The sequence below is a fragment of the Delphinus delphis genome, chromosome X (genome assembly GCF_949987515.2).
Source record: "Delphinus delphis chromosome X, mDelDel1.2, whole genome shotgun sequence".
NCBI lineage: Eukaryota > Metazoa > Chordata > Mammalia > Artiodactyla > Delphinidae > Delphinus > Delphinus delphis.
Genome location: NC_082704.1, coordinates 81,769,091 through 81,795,981, shown reverse-complemented (window position 1 = coordinate 81,795,981; position 26,891 = coordinate 81,769,091). Strand labels below are relative to the sequence as shown.

Here is a 26,891-nt window from a genome sequence, read left to right as displayed (position 1 = left end):
GTGCACAGGCTTCTTATTGCAGTGGCTCCTCTTGTTGCAGAGCACAGGCTCTAGGTGTGTGGGCTTCAGTAGTTGTGGCACGTGGGCTCAGTAGCTGTGGCTCATGGGCTGTAGAGTGCAGGCTCAGTAGTTGTGGCACATGGGCTTAGTTGCCCCACATCATGTGGGATCTTCCTGGACCAGGGCTCGAACCCATGTCCCTGCCTTGGCAGGCGGATTCTTAACCACTGTGCCACCAGGGAAGTCCCTAGTTGTTTGGTTTTGTTGTTGCTCTTGAGTTGTATGAGCTGTTTGTATATTTTGGAGATTAAGCCCTTATCTGTCATATCATTTGCAAATATTTTCTCCCATTCCGTAGGTTGTCTTTTCGTTTTGTTTTGATGTTTTCTTTTGCTGTTGTGTGAAGCCATCTTTTAACCATGAAGAAATATCCTGAAGACAAAGCTAACACATACGAAAGCTCTGATTAAACTGTGCCTAAAATCCACATACTTTTAGGCTTTTCAATTACATAAGCCAATGTCCCATGCTTGACTTGCATTTTCTGTTACTTGCAACTTAAAATATCTTTGTGTCTACCACACATATAATCAAAGTCAACATCATTCAAGATTTAAGTCCTTTCACCTCCAGGTACATTTTCATGGCTCCTAAATGCTCTTCCTCCCTTTTTCCTTTGAGCTCCTCCAGTCCCTCCCAAGAGTCTGAGCCACTCGCTTTATCTCTCCTCCTTCCCCCCACCCACACACACCCCAAACCCTCGTGGAACTTCTGTGTTGTTTTATCTCACTTTCCACTCTTTCCTCTGTTATAGCACTGACCCTGGTACAATGCAACATTCAACATCTGTCACATGGAATTATGACCGTGTTTCTCTCTGTCTCCCCCACAAGATTGTTAGTTCCTGAGGGCCCGGCAGTCCCTTGACTCAATTCCTCTCTGCCTCACCATTTCATGAATTGACCCATAAAGATGAGGCTCAGGAGGGGTAGAGGAGGGAGGTTGAAAGGCATCCATCCATCCAAGCTTGTTTACTAATGCTTGTGTATACCCCATGGCTACCTGCCTTCATGACTTTGCTGAAAAGGGAAGCCACCCAGACCCTCCTCCTGGATCATCTATTTTCAAATCCTACCCTTTCAAACTCAAGGCCTACTGTGGCAGGAAGAAGGGCTGTGATTGGGAAGAGACATCTGGGAACTTTCTGGATGGATGGTAATGTTCTGTGTCTTGATAGGGGTGTGGGTTACATAGGTATATACATTTATGAAAACATGAAATTATACTCTTAAAGTATGTGAAAGTTGTATTCATTGTGTGAGTATTTTAGCTAAAAAAGAATCACAAACATATATTGAACTCTAGTTTATGGCATGCATGCAGAAGTGTTTAAGAGAATGGGTTACAGGTATCAAATTTTGAAATGCATAAAAAATAAGATGGGTTGATAGATGAATAGATAGATATATTTGACAAAGCAAGTGTAGTAAAACACTGATGTAGAATCTAGATGGTAAATATATGGGTATTCACTGTATAATTACTTTGATTTTCTGAATTCTTGAAAATGTTCATAGTAAAATATCAGGGAAATAAAAAAGGGAGGTGTGGGTTAACATCTCTAGTATCTTCATAGTCACTGCCCTGGTTTAGACCTCACTGCATCTTAATTGGAATCTTGCAACCACCCTCACACTGGCCTCCACACTAACCCGCTTTTGTCTCTCCCCACCCCAAGGATTGCCAGAAAGAACGTTCTGAAACATAAATCAGACCTTCATGATTGCGTTCCTGCCAACCTCTTCAGCTTCATCTCCCAACATTTGCCATCTCACCCCAGTACACCAACTCAACTCAAAGTCTTGTAGCTCCACCCACAAACCAGGCTGCTTTGATTTTCTACTTTTGCTTATGCTGTTCCTTTTGCTTGTAATGCTCTATTCCAACTCATCCTTCTGCCTTCCCTTGCCTGGTGAATTGCCCTTCAATAGTCAACTCAGGTGTTGTTTCTTCCTAGAAGACTTTCCTGCTCCTCACACTGGGTTTGGTCTCCTTCCTTCATGCTCCCATAGCACCCTATACTTATTTGTAACAGTATTTATCCTAGTATTGCTGTACTTGGGTTTCCATGTCTGTGTACTAAACCACATGTTCCTTAGGATTAAGTCCTCCAAAGGCATGCACAGGGCCTGACACAAAATAAGCTTTGATAAACCATTGTAGAACTGAACTAATGATATTGAACTGGCATGGATGATACTCTGGCACCTTCCAGCAACTTTGTGTCATAGATTTAGTTGTATTTCCTCTACAGAGTGTAAGGCTCACCACACCTATTGACTCAGCTATCTTTCTATGTCCTTCAAACATGTTCCTCATGAAGCCAACTTGATTTCCCACCCCAGGTTGAAATATTCTGATTCCTTTAAAGGCTTACTTTCTCTGTAATCTTTATAAGATTATAGGCCTTGTTGGGCAAATTTTAACAGGTGAAAATTAAACTAGATTTACCAATGACCTGAGTGCTCGTCATAGAATTAAGTTCTTTAATGACACTGATATAATTCCTCCCAACAATACTATGAGGTAGGAATTGTATCTTCATGTTATAGATGATTAAACTGAGTCAAGGAAACATGAAGTAGCCAGCTCAAAATCCCATAGGTGGCAGAGTTGGAATCGAGTCATTGGTTTTCTCAGCTCCCAGGTACATCCTCCTTCCACCACAGCCCATTGTCTCCAGGTTGGGCCAGGTTTGAAAAGCCTTGAAACCCAGAAGGTGTAATAAGCAGTGGGAAGCCATGGATGTTTTTATGCAGGAAGAGATGATGAAGAGAGGACTTTGGGGAGATAACCCTGAAAGGCTCTGTATGATAGAATGGAATGGAATGTGATGGAGGCTTGCTGGACTCCTGACAAGGAAAATATAAAATGGGTATTGTATCTCTCTTATCACATTCATTGGTGAGTGCTGGCATTATGTTGTGGTCCTATAGGAAAGGAGAGCTTTCTTGAGAGTTAAAAAGCTGAAAATGGGGATAGAGGGGTGCAACTTCTATCACTTGGGTTGTATAAGTGGCTGACTCCATGGTTATGCCTCCTGAAAATGGCCTGGAATATCCACCCTTTATGAGATGTAGAAGTCAAGAAAAGGTCAGAATCGACTGCAGAGTTGGGTGAAGACTTCCTTAGGGAAGTGGCATTTGATGGGGCATTAGAAGATAAGATGGTGCCCTCCCCATCCCTCTTTCAGTAACTTCCTCACTCATCTCCCTATCTTCATCTCTCTCCCTCCTAATCCACTCCTATGACTGGCAAGGGGATCTTTTTAAAAAGCAAGTTGGATCATGCCATTTTCTGCTTAAACCCCTTTAATGATTCTCTGTCATTCATGGGATACAGCTATGTCTTTTGACAAACATCAAATTACATATCCTCCATTATCTGAGGTTTTAAAATAAATATTGTGCCTAAAAACTAATCAATTTGGATCATATGCCTTCTCAAACTATACATTCCTTCTTGGAGACTCTGCATATGTTCCCCCAGATGAAAGTTACAGCTGCAGTTATATTAAATTGCCTGTCCTCTATATGCACATGGATTTTTCTTTTTGCCTCCACTTCTGTTTTTATTCATGCTATTGCCTTTGTTTGGAATACTCTTCCCACTGTTCTCTGCCTGACTGGCTAATTAATTTTCATCCTTCAGCTCAAACACCACCCCTGACAGGAAGCCTTGTCTGAACTCCCAGCTTCCCTGGGACAGATTCCCTGACCAGCATCCTGTGCTTGTCTCTATCATCACATTGTACCATATGGTGCTCTTCTCCTCCACTCAGCTTACTGGAGACAAGTGCCATTTCAGTCAACTGGGTGTGAACGGGTTCCTGATGGAAAGGGAGGAGCCTGTGTACTTGAGGCAGGGAACACAATACAGGCAAGCAGAAGTGTGTGTGATGTGTACTCAGGACAGGTCAGGGCTAGAGGATTCAGTATGGGAATTAACAGCATCCAGAAAGTTTAGGAGTGACCATGCATTAGAGGGCTCCATAGGTGAGATCATTCCATCTGATATCAAGACAAGCAATCTCCCCCAAATTACTTGGTTAATCATTGAGAAGGCAGGCTCTTAGTGACAAGTCCTATGCACTTTCCCACTCCATATTGAAAAGAGAGAAGACTGAAGTTGGGTGTTCTTGTTCTCCTTCCATTTGTTAGACAGAAGCCTCTCATCTGCTGGTACCTCCTGCATAAATGAGTAAGGTGACCAAGACTCTAGCTTCTCCTCTAACCTGAGGCTGGTGACAATGCTTTGGCCCCTTACTGGAAAGGGTGGGGTGGGAGTTGGTGACAGAGAGAACCCAGCCCACCATTCCTGCAAGGACTCTAAAATTCCTCCTCTCTTCCCTGTTGCCTCTCTACCAGGAGACACAGTTCCCCCATGCCCCAGACAAGAACCTTCTCTATCCAAATCCTGCCCAATACCAAGATTCACATTGGGAGAGCTGGAGGAGGTCATTTAGCCGGTAGGTGCCAAACCCAGCCAGCCTCACCCCAGAGCCTACAGAAGCAAAACCTCCAGGATGAAGAAATCCTGATTGGGTTCAAACTTCTTTTACAGTGACCCTCAGACAGTAAGCAGCCTGCTGTCGGTCACAGAGTCCAGGTGGTGGTAAATTTGGAACTGAGGCTTCTGACATCACCCCAAGGGCTCTCCTCAGGACACAACTCTCAATGCTACGTCTTGCACACAAGTGCTCAATAAACTTCTGTTGGGTCATTGAGCTGCTGAAATTTTTCTAACATGATGAGAGGAAAGAACATGAATTTTGGCATCAGGGAGATCCTGTTGTGGAAGGCCAGTGGCAAGCTTCAGTCTCCTTCACTGTAAAATAGGGCTAGTAACTATCTCCTGGGGTTGTCAGTGAGAATTAAATGACATATCCTAGGTAAAATCCCTAGCCCAACGCCTGGCACAGAAGAGGCACTTAAATGGTAGTGGTTATCAGTGAGAGGTGCTAGAACAGAGTAATAAGAACACAGACTGTGGAACCAGGTTGGCTCCACAACGTATGATGTGTGATGCCGGAAGTTTCCTTTGCCTGTTTCCTCATCAGTAGCATGAGGATACTGGTGATGATGAAATGAATCAATATACATAGAACACTAAGAGCAGTATCTGGCACAAGGAAATGAGCATGATATGCTAGCTCTAATAATTATATCCCTTGCACTGGCCCTAAACACAGTAATCAAGTTCAGCTTGGAGAAACATGTCAGAGAGAGAGAGAGAGAAGGGGAAGAAAAAATAAAACCCCACAACTTCACATTCACAGAAAGAGGATACAGGTATAGTCAGTAAAAACTGCCCATGGAAGCCATGGAAAGCCTTCCCAACAAACTTGTCAGGCCCCTTTGAATTGTTGCACCCCCTTCTTTTCTGCTCACTATACTTTTGACTGTTTTTGGTGTGTGAACTGTGTCTCTTGTGAGGGCAGGGATCCTGTCCCCTCCCCACCTCAGGCATAAGGCTGTGCACTAGGGAAGAGGTGAGTTGATGAGAGAGACAGAATGTAAAGAGAAGGCAGTACTCCTGGACCCCAACACCCCACCACTCCCACCACCACCAAAAAAAAAAAGAATGCTGAGCAAAGCAATTGCCAAGATAAATCACTTTTATCTCTATAGGAAAGGGAGGATCTAAAAAAAATATATAAATTACATTAGTAACACAACATAAGAAAAAAACGGGGGAAAAAAAACCAACAGAGAAGTCTGTATGATGCTATTCTAACCTGTTTATAAAAAGGCCCTGCATCAGAAATTCACAATCCTACCCACTTCTAAAAATATATTTAGACATGTACAGAAGCGGTGGGCTTGTTTTTAAATTGCTTTTTTGTAAAAATATATTAAAGGTGAATAGAAATCCTCTCTCCCTGCCCCCTATCCAAGCCCCAGCTCTGTGCTGGGGATTGGAGACCAGAGGTAACTCTCTCATCATGTTCTAAACCTTGGTTACAACCACTCCCAACCCCTCCCCAACTCACTTCACTTAGAACCTGAAACATTAAAAAAAAAAAAAAAGCACACTAGCCTCTTTGGAAAAGCGTAAATCTGAGGGTAAACTTGCTTTTCATTTAAAACACAAAACAACAAACAGCCAGCTCTGAGAGCCCAACTAAATTAAACAGAAACCCAGTCAAATGGAGGTTGGGTTTCAGCTCCACAAAACTTTTAACAAAGAAACAGAAGGGAAAGAGGCCTGGAACCAGGGGGGATATGCTAGCAATTTAGCTGCCTTTGAAGGATCAAGGGGAGGGGGGTGTTAATGGGCAGAAGGGCTGGGGTCCTGGTCTTGGTTACAGCAGTCAGGGCCTAGTCAGGCAGTTGCCTACACAGGGACACAGGCTGCCCTCCTTCCCTCCCCTCACTACCCTCTGTTGCTTTGAAATCCCCAAGAAAAGCAAAGCTGGGCAGAAACAGAGGGAAGGGGAGTGGGAACCTCACGTGCTAAGGGGGAGGTAGCCAGGCTTTTTTGCCTTTGGTGTGAATAGATGGAGGACTGCTTGGCCCCTGGGGCCCCCAAGATAGGAAAAGGAAATGGGGCTAAGGGACCCCTGATTCCAAGGAAGGAGAGTAGATGGGCTGTGGAGAAAAGAAAGACAAACTGGAGACACGAAGACAACCAGGGAAGCCTCACATATTCCCTGTGGCCTGCACAGTAGCTGTTAAGTTCCCCAGAAGCACTGAGAAAACTGAGGTGAAGTTAAAGTGGGGGGTAGAAGACAATGAAGCACTCCACTTGGGCAGTGCCGAAATGGAGAGAGGGAGACATTCTCCATCCAGTCCAGGTCACCAGGGAGGCAAGACAGGTGGGAGGTGGAGGGAGCTGGGGGAGGGTGAGGGAGGGGGTGGGCACTGTCTGGACAATAGAAACATTCACAAAGGGAAGAGGGGGTGGGAGGTTCAGATGATCTGCTCCTTTACAGGTGGGCATCTCCGCTCCTAGGCTCGGGCTCCCCCCACATCAGCACTCTGCTTGAGCGTCCACCTGACATCTGGGAGTGTAAAGGTCCAGGAGTGAAGATGTGAGTTCTGAAGTCTTCTTCAGACCAAGACCTCAAGGTGGGGAGAGAAGCAGGGAGGCTCCTGATGGAGAACCTGGGGTGAGCTGTCCTGCCACATCCTCTCCAGAAGGTCCAGGCTGTGCTCTGTGGTACGGGTGAAGGGATCAGGCCGTAGAGCAAGGGCTATCTGCTTCAGTGGCAGATGATTTCAAGGCGTTTGGGAGATGGTTTTTGCATCCTGGGGCCCAGCCAAAGCTATGTGGATAATGTTCTGCAGGACCTCAAACTCTAGGCAAATCCCTGGAGCTCACCCTGGGAGAGGTGGCTTCGTCTGTAGCCACCCAAAAGTAGTTTCCTCCAATGGGCTACAAAGTCTCGGTCAAAGTCTTGGGTGTTGGTCCTCTCCCCACCTTGAGAAGTGACAGGAATCTCTCTTCCTCCCGAGGATGAATGAAGTCAGCCCATGGCCTTTCTAGGCCACTCTGGAAATGGCCCACGGTGGCGCAGCAAGAAGACTCTGGGCCCTCCTCTTTATTTCCATGAAGCATTTGGCAAGAGGGGGCAGAGGCCAGAGCCTTCTCCCAGGAACGAGTCTTGAGTGGGACACATCCATTGGGCTAAGAGGAGGCAGGAGAATGGGCAGAGGTGGGCAGGCTTCTGGAGACAGGGATGGAGCCACAGAAAGTGTTGAGCACTGGGCCTCCCACTTCATGACCAGGGAAATACCGAGGGGCCCAGGCTCTCCTCATGCCTCTCCTCGTCCTGCTTTCCAGCTTTAAGTGGGGATGACAGTAAAGGGCAGACAAAGCTGGTGAAAGGGAAATGGATTGGGGCAGCAGAAAAGAGGGCTCTAGTCAGCTGGAAACCTCTCCCATTTACTGGCTACTCAGAGATATGCAAAAGGCAGGCAGGATGCTCCAGTGGAAGTGGGGAAGGGAGTTGAGGGAGTAGGTGAAGGGGCCCATGGGAGAGTCCGTGCCTTTGGTCAGTTCCAAGAAAGCAGGACAATGCGCCTCAGCACCTTGTCCGGGGCAGGCAGGATCCAGGAGTGCCCCGAGAATTGACAACGGAGAAGGCAGTGGGGGTGAAGGGGTGAGGGGTAGGACACAAAGGGGATCACAGAAGCAGTTTGCCATTTCTGTGGATTTTCAGGATACGGCCGAGTCTCTGCTTTGCTGTAGCCAGGCCCTTTTTGGGACGCTTTCCTGTGGGGGAAGGGAGAGGTAAGCAAAGGGTATGGCAAGGGTGCCAGCAGCAGCTCCAGCACCAACTGTCCTTGGGCCACCCCCCTCCTCTGTTCCTCTGCCCACAGTCTCCCCATCCTTATGCCTGGCTCCAGGACCATCTTGGGCCAAGAGGCCCTCCTTAACTACTCCAATCCAACACCACATGCTTTGGCTCTTCCTCCTATGACCTCCTGCAGTGGCTACAGACTCCCTGGTTACTCTGTCTGGTTACTTTTCCCCACTGATTTCTTTGGTCCCAATCATTTTCCTTCCTAACTTCTGCAAGGTGATTGTGCCTCTCCATCTTCTTATCCTGCCCACCAGGATTGAACAAGTGCCTGGTTAGTGATTATAGCTCAGTGTCCCTGAAGTTGCCACTCCCAGGGCCTTGTTTCATTAGAAACCCCATCCTCATCATCCCAATGCCGCACCAATCTCATCACCCTTGAGCTGCGTACTCTAGGGACTGGGCTTTCAGAGCCAAAGTGAGGAAAAGGAGGGCTTGAGCCCTCCCCGCTTCCTCTTTCCCCACATCAAATCACCTCATCACCACATCACCACATCAATCACGTGTCCCATGTGACCTCCTCCATATTTGATCAATTTATCCCCTCCTTCATTCCCTCTGCCAGAGCCCTAGCCTCTCTTCACTGCAGCCTGGACTTGTGTATGTGCCTCCTTCCTAGACTTCCCACCTTCAACCCACCCTCCACTCTGGCCTACCGGAAGGATCTTCCCAAACCCACATCTGGGTTTGTCTCTGCTTAACACTAGTCAATGTCTCTTCATGGCCTATGAGGTCAAGTCCAAGTATCTTAGGTTGCCCATCACTGTCCCTCCCAGGTGTTCTCATTTACCAGAATGCTTAAGGGTTTGAAGCCAGTGACTCTAAGATCCTTCTCAGTTCTACAACCATATGGCAGTCATACCTGGTCCTGTTTGATTGCTCTGGGAGCCAACTGAAGGGCGCCGCTGGGTCAAGAAGACACCAGGGGCCATGGGTGTGGTGCTGCGGTTTGCCTGGGCCATGCCAAAGGCGTTGGGACGAGCAGTATACTCATGGTCAGCAAGACTTCCTGAGAGGGCCTCTTGTTTAGGCTCAGGGGGAGGCAGGGGTGAGGAGGAGGTGAGAAGTTGGGGTGTAGTGGCCAGAGTTGGGCCTGGTACTGCCACGCTGAGATTAGGCTCTTGAGGGCGAGGCTGTTCTACCTCCTTCAACAAAGGCTTCTTCTTGATATATTTCTTCTTTTGGGCCTTCTGTAGCTCCTGAAACACAAGCCAAATGGGAGGGGAGAATTTAGGAGTGAAGAAAAGAGAAGAAAATTTCCCAGAAAGGAATCTAGACGGTGGTCAGTGTGGTTCTACAACCTGCCCCTACTCCAAGCTTAGCCTGGATATATGTACACACAACACACAGGCCTTCCAATACCTCAGGTCCTTTGGTATCAACCATTCTTAAGTCAACACTGCTACTAACCAGTACAGTGGCAACAGAAGGGTAAATGAGTTCAGAGACTTGGGTTTTGGTCCTAGAATTGCCACTTATGAGGTGAACCATGGACATGACTAATAATAATAGCTAAATTTACACCAGCAGCTGAGGCACTTTATATGTTTGACCTCATTTACTCCTTAGAACAGCCCTGAGAAGGAAAATCCCTCAGTTTACAGATGAGAAAACTGAGGTACAGGGATATTAAGAAACATGAGCCCAAAGCCTCACAGCTGAACAGTTGTTGGGTTCAGGATTCAACTAGGTCTATGTGAACACCCACCCTGCACAATTCTCAAAATGGGACATCTGTGAGTGAAAGAGTAGCAGCTTTGGAATGAGATAAACTTGGGTTCAAATCTAGGCTTGTGCTCCCTAAGTTGGATGACCTTGGTCAAGTTACTAACCTTTCTGAAATTCAATTGCCTCATCTGTAAAATGGGCAAAACAATAGCTGGTTTTCAGGGCTGCTGGAAAGATTAAATAATGACATAAAACACATAGCACATAGTAGGTACTCAACAAATGAGAAACTATTATTCTATCTTCATCTCTTACAATGGTTTCTCTTCTTCTTGCTGGTCTTTTCTTTTAATAGAGGACAGTCTTCCAGGTCACTGGATCTTAAAATCTCAGTTTTGGATGGGAGGGATGAATAAGGAGTTGTGTCACTTCTCACAATATCTTGGATTTCATCCATCCATTGCTCTATGAATATACTATCCACTGTGTAGTGGGTACCTTTATAGTGGGCACCTGGACCCCTGAGAACCTGGAAAGGTGGTGCTGAGAGCATGTGAACGACTTCACCTTCTGAAATGCTACACAGCCACAGAGACCAACTCAGTGATTACATTTCTTTGCCTTCTCTTGGCAACACAGGCCTACTCCTGCCTTCGGAAGATCTGACAGGCTATGGCTACCTTAGGAATTTTTGTGGGACGAGAATAATAATATTAGTAATATATGCCAGGCACTGTTCTATAATTTAACTCATTTAATACTCCTATGAAGCATGAGAAAAAAAGAATTATAATTCCATTTTTATGAGAAGAAACTGGCACAGAGAGGTTAAGTCACTTTCCTAAGGTTATAGGAACAGTAAGTGGCCAAGCTGCGATTCAGACCCAAGCCATCTGTCTTCAGAGTCTCTTTTATCAGCCAAAATACTTGTTACTCCATCCATACCAAGAACTGCATTTCTGCCCCCATTTCTCTCATCTGAATCCAGAAATTATCTCTTCATACCTAGATCACATAGTTTAAAATTTTCTACCTTTGTTGCCAATCTCCCTTTCATATACATCATCCAGATCCCCCCCACAGAAGACTAGACTATCTTATGACAGGGCCACTTTCACCTTATCTCAAAAGGCCATCAGCAAGTCCCCACCCAAGTTCAGACTCCCTGGCCTGACATTTATGGTCATCCATCGTCTGGCCACTTATACCTAGCCAACCTGTAGTGATAATGATGAAAAGCTAATGTGTCTACAGTACTTACCGTGTGGCAAGTGCTGTTCTCAGAGCTTTTACATATATTACCTCATCTAATCCTCAGACAGAGTCTATGAGGAAACTGAGGCACAGAGAAATTAAGTAACTTGCTCAAGTGGGAGGGAGAAGATTTGAACTCAGGCAGGCTGGCTCCAGAATTCATTTTTTAACCTCTATTTATCTTACTCCATTCCCCAACAAGAAGCCTCCAATCCAAAAAGATCTGTTCATTCTTTTATTCATTCATTCATTCACTCAACCAACAATGACTAAACACATGCTTAACATAGTAGGGATACCAAGTCAAATTAGATATGTCTTCACCCTTGAGGCCCTTACAGTTTAATAAGGAACAAAGAAAAGTACACTTATGATTGTAAGTACCATGAGAATGCTATGGAAGCACAGAAGGCCACTGAAATAAACTGGTGGTGGATGGTGTGAAGGGGTGTTAGGTAAAGGCATCTGAGAGGGCATGATTCCCAATGGGCAGAGGGAACGGTTTGTGCAAAGGCACAGAGGCATGAGACAGTCTGATACATTGAATGAACAATGAGTACCGTAATGCAATAGTATGAGTGGTGTAAAGGGCATGCATGAAGGGTTGACACAAGGTCAGGGAGGAGAGGTAACCAGAGGGCAAATCAAGAGGGCCTTGTGTGCTTACGAAGGAATCCCCTTCTCCTGGAATGCCTCCCTTTCCCCTCCAAAAGCTTAGCCTGCAAAACCCTTCCCAATTTCAAATCTCTTCTTTGAGGTCATCTCTGATCAACTCCACAGAAGTGAGCTCCACAGAAGGCACTAAGAGTAGTTTTCAAACCTTTAATTAATTTGTTCATTTAAAGCAGTCAAACTTCCTTTTTTTACAAATTACATCTTACATGGCACTAGGATATACATAATAGAGAAAAGTTCTGGACAAAGAATGGCCGCCTGTACTGGTTGGTCTCTGCTGGCTTCCATCAATAGCCTCCAAAACATTTCTAAACTCTGGAACTCCACAGAACATCATATGAAAAACATCATTCTATTAAATTTTATTTAAATAGGATGTAATTACTGAATTATATAAACATTTAACTATTTCACTTTATTTTAATAGCAAGTAACATGAAATCTGAAGTTAGAGGATATGAGTTTGAATCTTGTCTCCTCCATTTACTGGCTGTATTATCCTGGACTAGTCACTTAAAGAGAGCCTCATTTTCTTCACCTGTAAAATGATGAAAATATTACCTATTGAAAAGGGTTATTGAGCAGATTACATGAGACACATGGAAGCACCTAACATAAAGCAGATGCTCAATAAATGCTCTAAGCTATAGGATGTGGCATGAGGATCTAAGGGGATACTGATAAGGAGAGAACCACAAGATTCACTTCCAACTGCTCTCAGGGTTGCCAAGCACATTTAAGAACTTTGAAAACTATAACATGCTAGGAAGTTAACTTGATTCTAGGACAAAAATTAGTGGGTGAAGTTTTCTTGGGAAGCATGGGGTGAAGATCAGGCAAAGTATTTGGTACAGAGGACAAGAAAAGCCTCTCTCCGAAAAAACCAAATTCCGATACAGATGAGAGACTGAGAAACTGAGTGTACTCAACTGAGTCACCTCCTTGGAGCTTCATCTGAAGACAAGAGCTCTCACCCAAGGACAGACTTGGTCCTTCCCATCTGAGAGGTTTTCACACACCCAGAAAGGCAAGTGATATTTTCAAGGGCTTTTCTCTGGCCCCCTATTTTCTTTCATCCTAAATCATTTCAACGGTGTGCTCTGTGGAAGTAGCTTGTCACTGAGTTGGTATATGTAGGATATAGGAGGGAGCTGGGATACTGCCATGGATAAAGATCACAAGTTACCCACTTCCCAATGAGACAATGGTAAGATCCTGTCAGCCTGGAGGTCTGAGTTTTGAGGCTCCAAATCAAACTGGAATCAGTGGCAGGGCCATTGCCTGAGTGTCAGCACTTACCTGCTGGGCCAACTTTGCAGCTGCTGCAGCCAAGCCTGTCTCAATGGAAGCTACCCGAGTCCCCTCACGCACAGGACGGTCCTGCTTTGGTAGAGTTGGGGTCACACGGGCTGCAGAAGGAACAGAATGAAGACATTTATCTGAATGACAATCATATTCCCTACCTCTGAGCCCCCCAAAGGTGGTCTCATTGGTTTTCCTGCTTCGAGCTTTTTACAAAGCCAGATTTTGCTTCCCATTGGGTAAAAAGCTAATTCACAAATGCCCAAGGTACACAAAGCACACACTGATTAAAAGATAAAAGTTAATTTCCCTGAATTGGCATGTAAAGTTGTCCATGTTCTACTCCCTACCTACCTCCCCAACCTTATTTCCATTCCCATATCCTCAGCTTCTCCAGACAGAATGGCTTCCTTATTACACCTCCAGAACATGTACAGCTCATCCTCTCTCCCTGTGCCTTCATCCTCATCATCTACACTGCCTGGAGTACCCTCTTCCCTTTTTTCCACCTCTTTAAAACCTGTCCATTATTCAAAAGTAAGCTGAAATCAATCTTCTGTGCAAAACGGCTAGGACCTCTTTGGCTCACACTGAACCCTCCCCTCCCCTGAACTTAGGTACAAGTCACTTAATACATAGCACATACTATCCTGTCTCATTCCCTAATGCTGATGTGTGTTAATCTATCTAATAACCAGGCTATGAGTTCCTAAAGAAGATCACCTTCTTGTATAACCTTTTTATATAATGCCTTAACAATCTTGAATCAAAAAAGTTACTCATCCCACATTTTACATAGGAAGTGTATTTCAGGATAACCAAACAGCCCCAGATGATGAGGGAAAGCTGTTCTTTACAGACGAATGCCAGCTAATAAATGTAAAAGGAATGACAAAATTAGAAAATCACACGTTTGTAAGCCCTAATGAAATAACTGATTCTAGGGAATTGGATATTCACACAGTACCAAAGTATTATCTCACAGATGACTTGCTAGTCTTGAGAAAAAAAAAAACTAACCTTACAATGATGAGATCAGGGGATCACCCCTTATTGTCACTAACAGAAAGATGGCCAACTTCATGCACCTCCTAATGCAATTCAATAGGAAATCTACAGCATTACCTGGGAAGTAGTTTTGCCAAGACCTAACATCAAGTAAGCAGTTCATATTACTTCCAGTTTTTAGGAAACAGAAATAAAAAAAAAAAAGTTAAATGACACCGAGGGCAAACAGTCATCCTATAAGATAACTGGCCTGGTTTCTTTAAAAACACAATGTCACAAAGAAGCAAACAAACAAATCTAGAAGGTGGGATGTGCTAAAGGACAATTATACTAGTTTTTATAACAAATCAACAGCATCAAACAAAAAAGGATTTCTCTAGATTAAGAGATATTCAAAAAACGTGATAGCCAAATGCCATATGGACCCTGTTCAGATCCTGATTTAAACAAATCCACTATGAAAATGCCTTTTCTTGTTAGACAATTAAGGAAATTTGATTATGGACTTAGTATTAGATAACATCAAGGAATTATCAATTTATTATTAATTTTGTTATGTATGATGACAGGACAGTGGTTATGTGAGAAAATGTATACTTTAGAGATGCATACTGAAGTACATGGTGGGGTGGGGAGGGAATGACACTATCTGGGATTTGCTTTAGACAGTTTTTAAAAAAAGAAGAAAGTTATAGATGAATCAAATATGGCAAAATCTTTACAACTGTTGATTCTCATTGGTGAGTGTATGGGATTTTACTCTTTTTAATTAATGAAAAAAGTCAATGTTACAGGAAAAAAAGAGGTGGTGGTGGTATCTGACCTAGATTTAAAGATTCCTTGGTTGGTTAGCTATTGTTATTGCTATAAAGGAGACTTTCTGTATAAGCAGTATGCAGATTTTAGAACAGGCAATTCAGGAGGTTGAAGTCCTTTCTTTAAAGGTGATATTGATATTTTACTTGTTTAAAAAGTGATCTGAAGCAAATCTAGCAAAAATGTTAACGCACAATTTTCAGTCATGGATTCTTGGGTATATTTTATATCGTTCTCCATAGTTTTGTGTGTGTGGTGGCTTTAAAACATGGCCCCAAATTCTTTGACATTTTTCCTATTAATAGGTGGGGTCTATGTTCCCTCCTGTTGAACCTAAGCAGGATCATTTGTAGCCTATAGAATGTGACAGAAGTGACACTGCATGACTTCTGAGGCTAGGTCAGAAAAGGCAACTTTAGTTTCTGCACTGCTTCCTGGAACACTCACACTTAGAGCCCTGAGCAACCACATAAGAAGTCTGATTGCCTTGAGGCCATCAGGCAGTGAGGAAGCTAGTCACATGGAGAGGTCACATGTTGGCACTCTGCTTGGTACTTCTAGTCTTTGAGTCCACCCAGCCCAGGCCCCAGACATGTGAGTTAATGAGACTTCAGATGATTCAAACTCTTGGCCATCCAGCCTTCAAATTATCCCAGCTGAGGCCCCAGACATCATGGAGTAGAGACAAGTTGTCCCCATTGTGTCCTTTCTAAATTCCTGACCTGTATAATACATAAGCATGTTGTTTTAATCTGAAAAAAATTAACCTCCTTGATTAGATCTGGATTTAGGGGGGAAAAAAAACTATGTAAGACATTTTGTAGGGACAGTTGAGAAAATCTGATCATAGAATGGTTTATTAGAAGATCTCAGGAAATTATTAACTGTTAAGTATAACAAAGTTAGTGTGGTTATGTAGGAGGACATTCTTATTCTTAGGAGATACTGAAGTATTACTTTGCAGTAGCTTTGTAAAGTACTTTGAAGTAGCTCAGTTACTTTGTAGTAGCTTTGTAAAGTACTTTGAAGTAGCTCAGTAAAAACTATAGACAGATACAGATAATGAAGCAAATACAGAAAAATATTACAACTGTAGGATCTAAGTATTGAGAATATGGGTGTTTGTGTACTCTCCTACATTTATGGATGTTTGAAAATTCTCATAATAAAAAATTTTAAATAGTGAATGAGATTAAGAGATTATAATAACCAAATGAAATGTGTAGTCCTTGAATAGATCCTGGTTTAAATAAGCAAATTATAAAAGCTATTTTTGGTACAACTGGAGGAAATTTGAATAAGGATTTGGTATTAAATGATATTAGGAAGTAAATGTTACTTTACTTAGGTGTCAAATGATGGAACTATGGTTATGAAAGAAAAAGTCATTTTCATAGAGATGCATACTGAACTAATATTTAGTATGTCATGATGGATGAAATCCACAAAAAAGGCAAAGTTAAGGACTTCTAAAACGTCACTTCTGAATTAAAACAATGAAAAAACTGGCAAAAACTGTCATAATAAAATTTTTCAGAACTCTGGAAATTAACCAAAGGTTTACAGCTACCTGGAGAGCATTTATTTAAGAAAAAGCGCTGAATCTCAGTAAAAGCAGTGAGCTTTGTGGCATTTTAACTTGCCCTAGACCCATCCACTTCTCCCCAGCTCAGTGATAGCCTTGAAAAAAAACAGGCCACATTGCCAGTGATGTAGGGAACAGAAAGGAGCTGGAGCTTTCTTCCAAAGCCTAGTGCTCCCTGGGGAGCATTTATCAAAAATATTTAAAGGCAAGCGCTTAATGTCACAGATGCTTAAGGTGATGGATAACAGTTGTGGCAAACAAAAGACCAACCCAAAAGCTGAAAAGGAAAAGTTGAGGAATGAGATATCCACTGGGGATTAGAAAAGCTCTCACGTATTTCTGGGAATCTAAAAGACCATATGCATGCATAGGGGCTGTGTGCATGATCAGGAAAGACTTGAGAAATACCAGGCACTCACCTCTGGCTGACTTTGAGGCGCTGCAAAGCAGGAAGTGAAGGCTAAGGCACAGTTGTAAATTGCCTGCCTGAGTGCTGAAGGTATGTCCCAACATGCACATAGAGCCCCTTGTCAAGCACTGGGAGATTTACTGGTTCTAGGCATTTAAGGAAATCTCTGTCCAATCATTAGCTGACCACTAAGCTAACTGAGTAGAAACTTCTACTTTAGTGACTTTTCTGAACAAATTCTGTAAATAAACAAATAACAACAAGCAGCAACAAAACAAACCCTGGGGAGTGAAGTATCTGATTTCCAGAGTCGCCACATTATTTTAAATGTTCAGTTTTCAAAAAACATTAGAAGATATGCAAAGAAACAGGAAAGGGTAGCCACACACAGGAAAAAAGTAATGGATAAAAACTCTCCCTGACTACCTGAACGAAGTTGGACCTACTAGACAAGGACTTTATACCACCTATTTCAAACATGTTCAAAGAGCTAGACATGTCTAAAGAGCTAAATGAGAGTATGAGAATGACGTTTCACCAAATAAAGAATACCAATAAACAGACAGAAACCATAAAAAGGAATCAAATAGATATTTTCGAGTTGAAAAGTAACGGAAATGAAAATTTCACTAGAGGGTTTCAACAGCAGATTTGAGTAGGCAGAAGGAAGACTTAGTGACCTTCAAGAAAGGTCAATTGAGATTATCCAGTCTAACGAACAGAAAGAAAAAAGAATGAGGAAAATGAGCAGAGCCAAAGGGACCTGTGGGATGGATCAAATTTGCCAACATATGCATATGGGAGGCCCAAAAGGAGAGAGAAAAAGGGGTGGAAAGACTATTTAAAGAAATAATGCCTGAAACTTTTCCAAATTTGATAAAAAATTAATCTACATATCCAATAAGTTCAACAAACTATATGTCAGATAAACTCAGAGACTACATATCATAACCAAAACCAAAGACAAAGAGAGGACCTTGAACTCAGCAAAACAGAAGTGACTCATAACATAAAAGACTGACAGTTTACTGATCATCAGAAACCATGGAGGAAAAAAAGCAGTAGGATGACATATTCAAAGTGCTTAAAGAAAATCACTGTCAACCAAGAATTCTACATCCAGCAGAACTATCCTTCAAAAAAGGAGAAATCAGGATATACCTAAATAAACAAAAACAGGACTTCCCTGGTGGTCCACTGGTTAAGACTCCATGCTTCCACGGCAGGGGTGTCGGTTGGATCCCTGGTCGGGGAAGCTCTGCATGCCGCTCAGTGCAGCCAAAAATTTGTTTAAAATAATAATAACTAATCATTCTAAAAAAAAAAGAATAAAAAAAAACCCCAGAGAAGTGAGACAGCAGAAGCAAGAAGAACTACAATCCTGCAGCCTGTGGGAAAAAACCACATTCACAGAAAGATACACAAGATGAAAAGGCAGAGGGCTATGTACCAGATGAAGGAACAAGATAAAACCCAAGAAAAACAAGCAAATGAAATGGAGATAGGCAACCTTCCAGAAAAAGAATTCAGAATAATGATAGGGAAGATGATCCAGGACCTCGGGAAAAGAATGGAGGCAAAGATCAAGAAGACGCAAGAAATGTTTAACAGGGCTTCCCTGGTGGCACAGTGGGTGAGAGTCTGCCTGCCGATGCGGGGGCACGGGTTCGTGCCCCGGTCCGGATGGACCCCAAGTGCCACGGAGTGGCTGGGCCCGTGAGCCATGTCCGCTGAGCTTGCGTGTCCGGAGCCTGTGCTCCACAAAGGGAGAGGCTACAACAGTGAGAGGCCCGTGTAGCGCAACAAAAAAAAAAAAAAAAAAAAGGGAGAAATGTTTAACAAAGACCTAGAAGAATTAAAGAAAAAACAGAGATGAACAACACAATAACTGAAATGAAAACTACGCTAGAAGGAATCAATAGCAGAATAAGTGAGGCAGAAGAATGGATAAATGACCTGGAAGACAGAACAGTGGAATTCACTGCTGTGGAACAGAATAAAGAAAAAAGAATGAAAAGAAATGAAGATAGCCTAAGAGACCTCTGGGACAACATTAAATGCAACAACATTTGCATTATAGGGGTACCAGAAGGAGAAGAGAGAGAGAAAGGACCAGAGAAAATATTTGAAGAGATTATAGTCGAAAACTTCCCTAACATGGGAAAGGAAAAAGCCACCCAAGTCCAAGAGGCACAGCGAGTCCCATACAGGATAAACACAAGGAGAAACATGCTGAGACACATAGTAATCAAACTGGCAAAACTCAAAGACAAAGAAAAATTATTAAAAGCAGCAAGGGAAAATGACAAATAACATACAAGGGAACTCCCAAAAGGTTAACAGCTTATTTCTCAGCACAAACTCTACAAGCCAGAAGGGAGTGGCATGATATACTTAAAGTGATGAAAGGGAAGATCCTACAACCAAGACTACCCTACCTGGCAGGGATCTCATTCAGATTCGATGGAGAAATCAAAAGCTTTACAGACAAGCAAAAGCAAAGAGAATTAGCACCACCAAACCAGTTCTACAACAAATGCTAAAGAAACTTCTCTAAGTGGGAAACACAAGAGAAGAAAAGGACCTACGAAAACAAACCCAAAACAATTAAGAAAATGGTCATAGGAACATACATATAGATAATTACCTTAAACGGGAATGGATTAAATGCTCCAACCAAAAGACACAGGCTTGCTGAATGGATCCAAAAGCAAGACCCATACATATGCTGTCTACAAGAGACCCACTTCAGACCTAGGGACACATTCAGACTGAAAGTGTGGGGATGGAAAAAGATATTCCATGCAAATGGAAATCAAAACAAAGCTGGAGTAGCAATACTCATGTCAGATAAAATAGACTCTAAAATAAAGAATTTTGGGGAGAAAGAGGGGAAGATGGTGGAAGAGTAAGACGCAGAGATCACCTTCCTCCCCACAGATACACCAGAAACACATCTACACATGGAGCAACTCCTACAGAACACCTACTGAATGCTGGCAGAAGACCTCAAACCTCCCAAAAGGCTCAGAAGCAGCAGATTAAACCTCCACAATCAACTTGATGTACCCTGCAGATGCGGAATACATGAATAGACAACGAATCATCCCAAATTGAGGAGCCGTGTAGATGAAAGGCTCTTGGTGCTGCAGCCAGGAGTCAGTGCTGTGCCTCTGAGGTGGGAGAGCCAACTTCAGGACATTGGTCAACAAGAGATCTCCCAGCTCCACATAATATCAAATGGTGAAAATCTCCCAGAGATCTCCATCTCAACACCAGCACCCAGCCTCACTCAATGACCAGCAAGCTACAGTGCTGAACAACCTATGCCACACAACTAGCAAAACAGGAACACAACCCCACCCAGTAGCAGAGAGGCTGCCTAAAATCATAATAAGTCCACAGACACCTCAAAACACACCACCAGACGTGGACCTGCCCACTAGAGAGACAAGATCCAGCCTCATCCACCAGAACACAGGCACTAGTACCCTCCACCAGGAAGCCTACACAACCCACTGAACCAACCTTAGCCACTGGGGACAGACAACAAAAACAACGGGAACTACGAACCTGCAGCCTGCAAAAAGGAGACCCCAAACACAGTAAGATAAGCAAAATGAGAAGACAGAAAAACACACAGCAGATGAAGGAGCAAGATAAAAACCCACTAGACCTAACAAATGAAGAGGAAATAGGCAGTCTACCTGAAAAAGAATTCACAATAATGATAGTAAAGATGAACCAAAATCTTAGAAATAGAATAGACAAAATGCAAGAAACACTTAACAAGGACCTAGAAGAAATAAAGATGAAACAAACAATGATGAACAACACAATAAATGAAATGAAAAAGACTCTAGATGGGATCAATAGCAGAATAACTGAGGCAGAAGAACGGATAAGTGACCTGGAAGATAAAATAGTGGAAATAACAAATGCAGAGCAGAATAAAGAAAAAAGAATGAAAAGAACTGAGGACAGTCTCAGAGACCACTGGGACAACATTAAACGCACCAACATTCGAATTACAGGGGTTCCAGAAGAAGAAGAAGAAAAGAAGGGGACTGAGAAAATATTTGAAGAGATTATAGTTGAAAACTTCCCTAATATGGGAAAGGAAATAGTTAATCAAGTCCAGGAAGCACAGAGAGTCCCATACAGGATAAATCCAAGGAGAAATATGCCAAGACACATATTAATCACACTGTCAAAAATTAAATACAAAGAAAGCATATTAAAAGCAGCAAGGGAAAAACAACAAATAACACACAAGGCAATCGCCATAAGGTTAGCAGCTGATCTCTCAGTAGAAACTCTGCAAGCCAGAAGCGAGTGGCAGGACATACTGAAAGTGAGGAAGGAGAAAAACCTGCAACGAAGATTACTCTACCCAGCAAGGATCTCATTCAGATTTGATGGAGAAATTAAACTCTTTATGGACAAGCAAAAGCTGAGAGAGTTCAGCACCACCAAACCAGCTTTACAACAAATGCTAAAGGAACTTCTCTAGACAAGAAACACAACAGAAGAAAAAGACCTATAATAACGAACCCAAAAGAATTAAGAAAATGGGAATAGGAACATACATATCGATAATCACCTTAAATGTAAATGGACTAAATGCTCCCACCAAAAGACACAGACTGGCTGAATGGATACAAAAACAAGACCCATATATATGCTGTCTACAAGAGACCCACTTCAGACCTAGAGACACATACAGATTGAAAGTAAGGGGATGGAAAAAGATATTCCACGCAAATGGAAACCAAAACAAAGCTGGAGTAGCAATTCTCATATCAGACAAAACTGACTTTAAAATAAAGACTATTAGAAGAGACAAAGAAGGACACTACATAATGATCAAGGGATTGATCCAAGAAGAAGATATAACAATTGTAAATATTTATGCACCCAACATGGGAGCACCTCAATACATAAGGCAAGTACTAACAGCCAAAAAAGGGGAAATCAACAGTAACACATTCATAGTAGGGGACTTTAATACCCCAATTTCACCAATGGACAGATCATCCAAAATGAAAAAAAATAAGGAAACACAAGCTTTAAATGATACATGAAACAAGATGGACTTAACTGATATTTATAGGACATTCCATCCCAAAACAACAGAGCGTTCTCAAGTGCACATGGAACATTCTCCAGGATAGATCGTATCTTGGGTCACAAATCAAGCCTTGGTAAATTTAAGAAAACTGAAATTGTATCAAGTATCACTTCTGACCACAAGGCTATGAGACTGGATATCAATTACAGGAAAAGATCTGTAAAAAATACAAACACATGGAGGCTAAACAATACACTACTTAATAACGAAGTGATCACTGAAGAAATCAAAGAGGAAATCAAAAAATACCTAGAAACAAATGACAATGGAGACACAACGACCCAAAACCTATGGGATGCAGCAAAAGCAGTTCTAAGAGGGAAGTTTATGGCAATATAAGCCAACCTTAAGAAGCAGGAAACATCTCGAATAAACAACCTAACCTTGCACCTAAAGCAATTAGAGAAAGAAGAACAAAAAAAAAAAAACCCAAAGTTAGCAGAAGGAAAGAAATCATAAAGATCAGATCAGAAATAAATGAAAAAGAAATGAAGGAAACAATAGCAAAGATCAATAAAACAAAAACCTGGTTCTTTGAGAAGATAAACAAAATAGATAAACCACTAGCCAGACTCATCAAGAAAAAAAGGGAGAACTCAAATCAACAGAACTAGAAATGAAAAAGGAGAAGTAACAACTGACACTGCAGAAATACAAAAGATCATGAGAGATTACTACAAGCAACTCTATGCCAATAAAATGGACAATCTGGAAGAAATGGACAAATTCTTAGAAATGCACAACCTGCCAAGACGGAATCAGGAAGAAATAGAAAATATGAACAGACCCATCACAATCACTGAAATTGAAACTGTGATTAAAAATCTTCCAACAAACAAAAGCCCAGGACCAGATGGCTTCACAGGCGAATTCTATCAAACATTTAGAGAAGAGCTAACACCTATCCTTCTCAAACTCTTCCAAAATATAGCAGAGGGAGGAACACTCCCAATTCCTTCTACGAGGCCACCATCACCTTGATACCAAAACCAGAAAAGGATGTCACAAAGAACGAAAACTACAGGCCAATATCACTGATGAGCATAGATGCAAAAATTCTCAACAAAATATTAGCAAACAGAATCCAACAGCACATTAACAGGATCATACACCATGATCAAGTGGGGTTTATTCCAGGAATGCAAGGATTCTTCAATATATGCAAATCTATCAATGTGATAAACCATATTAACAAACTGAAGGAGAAAAATCATATGATCATCTCAATAGATGCAGAGAAAGCTTTTGACAAAATTCAATACCCATTTACGATAAAAACCCTGCAGACAGTAGGCATAGAGGGAACTTTCCTCAACATAATAAAGGCCATATATGACAAGCCCACAGCCAACATCATCCTCAATGGTGAAAAACTGAAAGCATTTCCACTAAGATCAGGAACAAGACAAGGTTGCCCACTCTCACCACTCTTATTCAACATAGTTTTGGAAGTTTTAGCCACAGCAATCAGAGAAGAAAAGGAAATAAAATGAATCCAAACCGTTAAAGAAGAAGTAAAGCTGTCACTGTTTGCAGATGACATGTTACTATAATTAGAGAATCCTAAAGATGCTACCAGAAAACTACTAGAGGTAATCAATGAATTTGGTAAAGTAGCAGGATACAAAATTAATGCACAGAAATCTCTGGCATTCCTATACACTAATGATGAAAAATCTGAAAGTGAAATCAAGAAAACACTCCCATTTACCATTGCAACAAAAAGAATAAAATATCTAGGAATAAACCTACCTAAGGAGACAAAAGACCTGTATGCAGAAAATTATAAGACACAGATGAAAGAAATCAAAGATGATATAAAGAGATGGAGAGATATACCATGTTTTTGGATTGGAAGAATCAACATTGTGAAAATGACTCTACTACCCAAAGCAATCTATATATTCAATGCAATTCCTTATCAAACTACTACTGGCATTTTTCACAGAACTAGAACAAAAAATTTCACAATTTGTATGGAAACACAAAAGACCCCGAATAGCCAAAGCAATCTTGAGAACGAAAAACGGAGCTGGAGGAATCAGGCTCCCTGACTTCAGACTATACTACTAAGCTACAGTAATCAAGACAGAATGGTACTGGCACAAAAACAGAAAGATAGATCAATGGAACAGGATAGAAAGCCCAGAGATAAACCCACACACATATGGTCACCTTATCTTTGATAAAGGAGGAAGGAATGTACAGTGGAGAAAGGCCAGACTCTTCAATAAGTGGTGCTGGGAAAACTGGACAGGTACATGTAAAAGCATGAGGTTAGATCACTCCCTAACACCATACACAAAAATAAGGTCAAAATGGATTAAAGACCTAAATGTAAGGCCAGAAACTATCAAACTCTTAGAGGAAAACATAGGCAGAACACTCTATGACATAAATCACAGCAAGATCCTTTTTGACCCACCTCCTAGAGAAATGGAAATAAAAACAAATACAAACAAATGGGACCTAATGAAACTTCAAAGCTTTTGCACAGCAAAGGAAACCATAAACAAGACCAAAACACAATCCTCAGAATGGGAGAAAATATTTGCAAATGAAGTAACTGACAAAGGATTAATTTCCAAAATTTATAAGCACCTCATGCAGCTCATTAACAAAAAACAAACAACCCAATCCAAAAATGGGCAGAAGACCTAAATAGACATTTCTCCAAAGAAGATATACAGATTGCCAACACACATGAAAGAATGCTCAACATCATTAATCATTAGAGAGAGGCAAATCAAACCTACAATGAGATATCATCTCACACCAGTTAGAATGGCCGTCATCAAAAAATCTAGAAACAATAAATGCTGGAGAGGGTGTGGGGAAAAGGGAACACTCTTGTACTGCTGGTTGGAATGTGAAATTGGTTCAGCCACTGTAGAGAACAGTATGAAGGTTCCTTAAAAAACTACAAATAGAACTACCATATGACCCAGCAATCCCACTACTGGGCATATACCCTGAGAAAACGAAAATTTAAGAAGAGTCATGTACCAAAATGTTCATTGCAGCTCTATTTACAATAGCCCGGAGATGGAAACAACCTAAGTGTCTATCATCGGATGAATGGATAAAGAAGATGTGGCACATATATACAACGGAATATTACTCAGCCATAAAAAGAAACGAAATTGAGCTATTTGTAATGAGGTGGATAGACCTAGAGTCTGTCATACAGAGTGAAGTAAGTCAGAAAGAAAAAGACAAATACCGTATGCTAACACGTATATATGGAATTTAAGAAAAAAAATGTCATGAAGAACCTAGGGGTAAGGCAGGAATAAAGACGCAGACCTCCTAGAGAACGGACTTGAGGTTATGGGGAGGGGGAAGGGTGAGTTGTGACAGGGCGAGAGAGTGTCATGGACATATACACACTAACAAACGTAGTAAGGTAGATAGCTAGTGGGAAGCAGCCGCATGGCACAGGGATATTGGCTTGGTGCTTTGTGACAGCCTGGAGGGGTGGGATAGGGAGGGTGGGAGGGAGGGAGACGCAAGAGGGAAGACATATGGGAACATATGTTTATGTATGACTGATTCACTTTGTTATAAAGCAGAAACTAACACACCATTGTAAAGCAATTATACCCCAATAAAGATGTTAAAAAAAAAAAGATGTGGCACATATATACAATGGAATATTACTCAGCCATAAAAAGAAACGAAATTTAGCTATTTGTAATGAGGTGGATAGACCTAGAGTCTGTCATACAGCGTGAAGTAAGTCAGAAAGCGAAAGACAAATACCGTATGCTAACACATATATATGGAATTGAAGAAAAAAAATGTCATGAAGAACCTAGGGGTAAGACAGGAATAAAGACACAGACCTACTGGAGAACGGACTTGAGGATATGGGGAGGGGGAATGATAAGCTGTGACAAAACGAGAGAGAGGCATGGACATATATAAATTAACAAACATAAGGTAGATATCTAGTGGGAAGCAGCCGCATGGCACAGGGATATCGGCTCGGTGCTTTGTGACCGACTGGAGGGGTGGGATAGGGAGGGTGGGAGGGAGGGAGACGCAAGAGGGAAGAGATATGGGAACATATGTATATGTATAACTGATTCACTTTGTTATAAAGCAGAAACTAACACACCATTGTAAAGCAATTATACCCCAATAAAGTTGTTAAAAAAAATAAAGAATGTTACAAGAGACAAGGAAGGACAGTACACAATGATCAGGGGATCAATCCAAGAAGAAGATATAACAATTATAAATATACATGCACCCACCATAGGAGCATGTAATTACATAATGCAACTGCTAACAGCTATAAAAGAGGAAATCGACAGTAACACAGTAATAGTGGGGGACTTTAACACCTCACTTACACCAATGTACAGGTCATCCAAAATGAAAATAAATAAGGAAACAGAAGCTTTAAATGACAAAACAGACCAGATAGATTTAATGGATATTTATAGGACATTCCATCCAAAAACAGAAGATTACACTTTCTTCTCACATCCAGACTCAGTAAGTTTAAGAAAATTGAAATCATATCAAGCATCTTTTATGACCACGCTATGAGATTAGGAATCAATTACAGGGGAAAAAACGTGAAAAAACACAAACACATGGAGGCTAAACAGTACGTTACCAAATAACCAAGAGATCACTGGAGAAATCAAAGAGGAAATCAAAAAATACC

General features: G+C 41.9%; 1 protein-coding gene across 4 annotated transcripts in view; it reads right to left on the bottom strand.

Moving 5' to 3' along the window:
- Positions 1-5,427: 5,427 nt before the first annotated feature.
- The window catches only part of PHF8 (PHD finger protein 8), a 96,246-nt gene continuing 74,782 nt past the window's right edge, over positions 5,428-26,891 (bottom strand). For 3 of the 4 annotated variants that reach the window (XM_060002129.1, XM_060002128.1, XM_060002130.1), the window contains 3 exons: positions 13,262-13,371; positions 9,228-9,564; positions 5,428-8,277 (listed from right to left, as the gene is read on the bottom strand). In XM_060002129.1, coding sequence (XP_059858112.1) covers positions 8,189-8,277; positions 9,228-9,564; positions 13,262-13,371 — 536 coding nt within the window. In that variant the 3' untranslated portion in view covers positions 5,428-8,188. Of the gene's footprint in view, positions 8,278-9,227; positions 9,565-11,822; positions 12,501-13,261; positions 13,372-26,891 lie in introns of those variants that run through there. The other variant, XM_060002131.1, reaches the window with a different exon arrangement.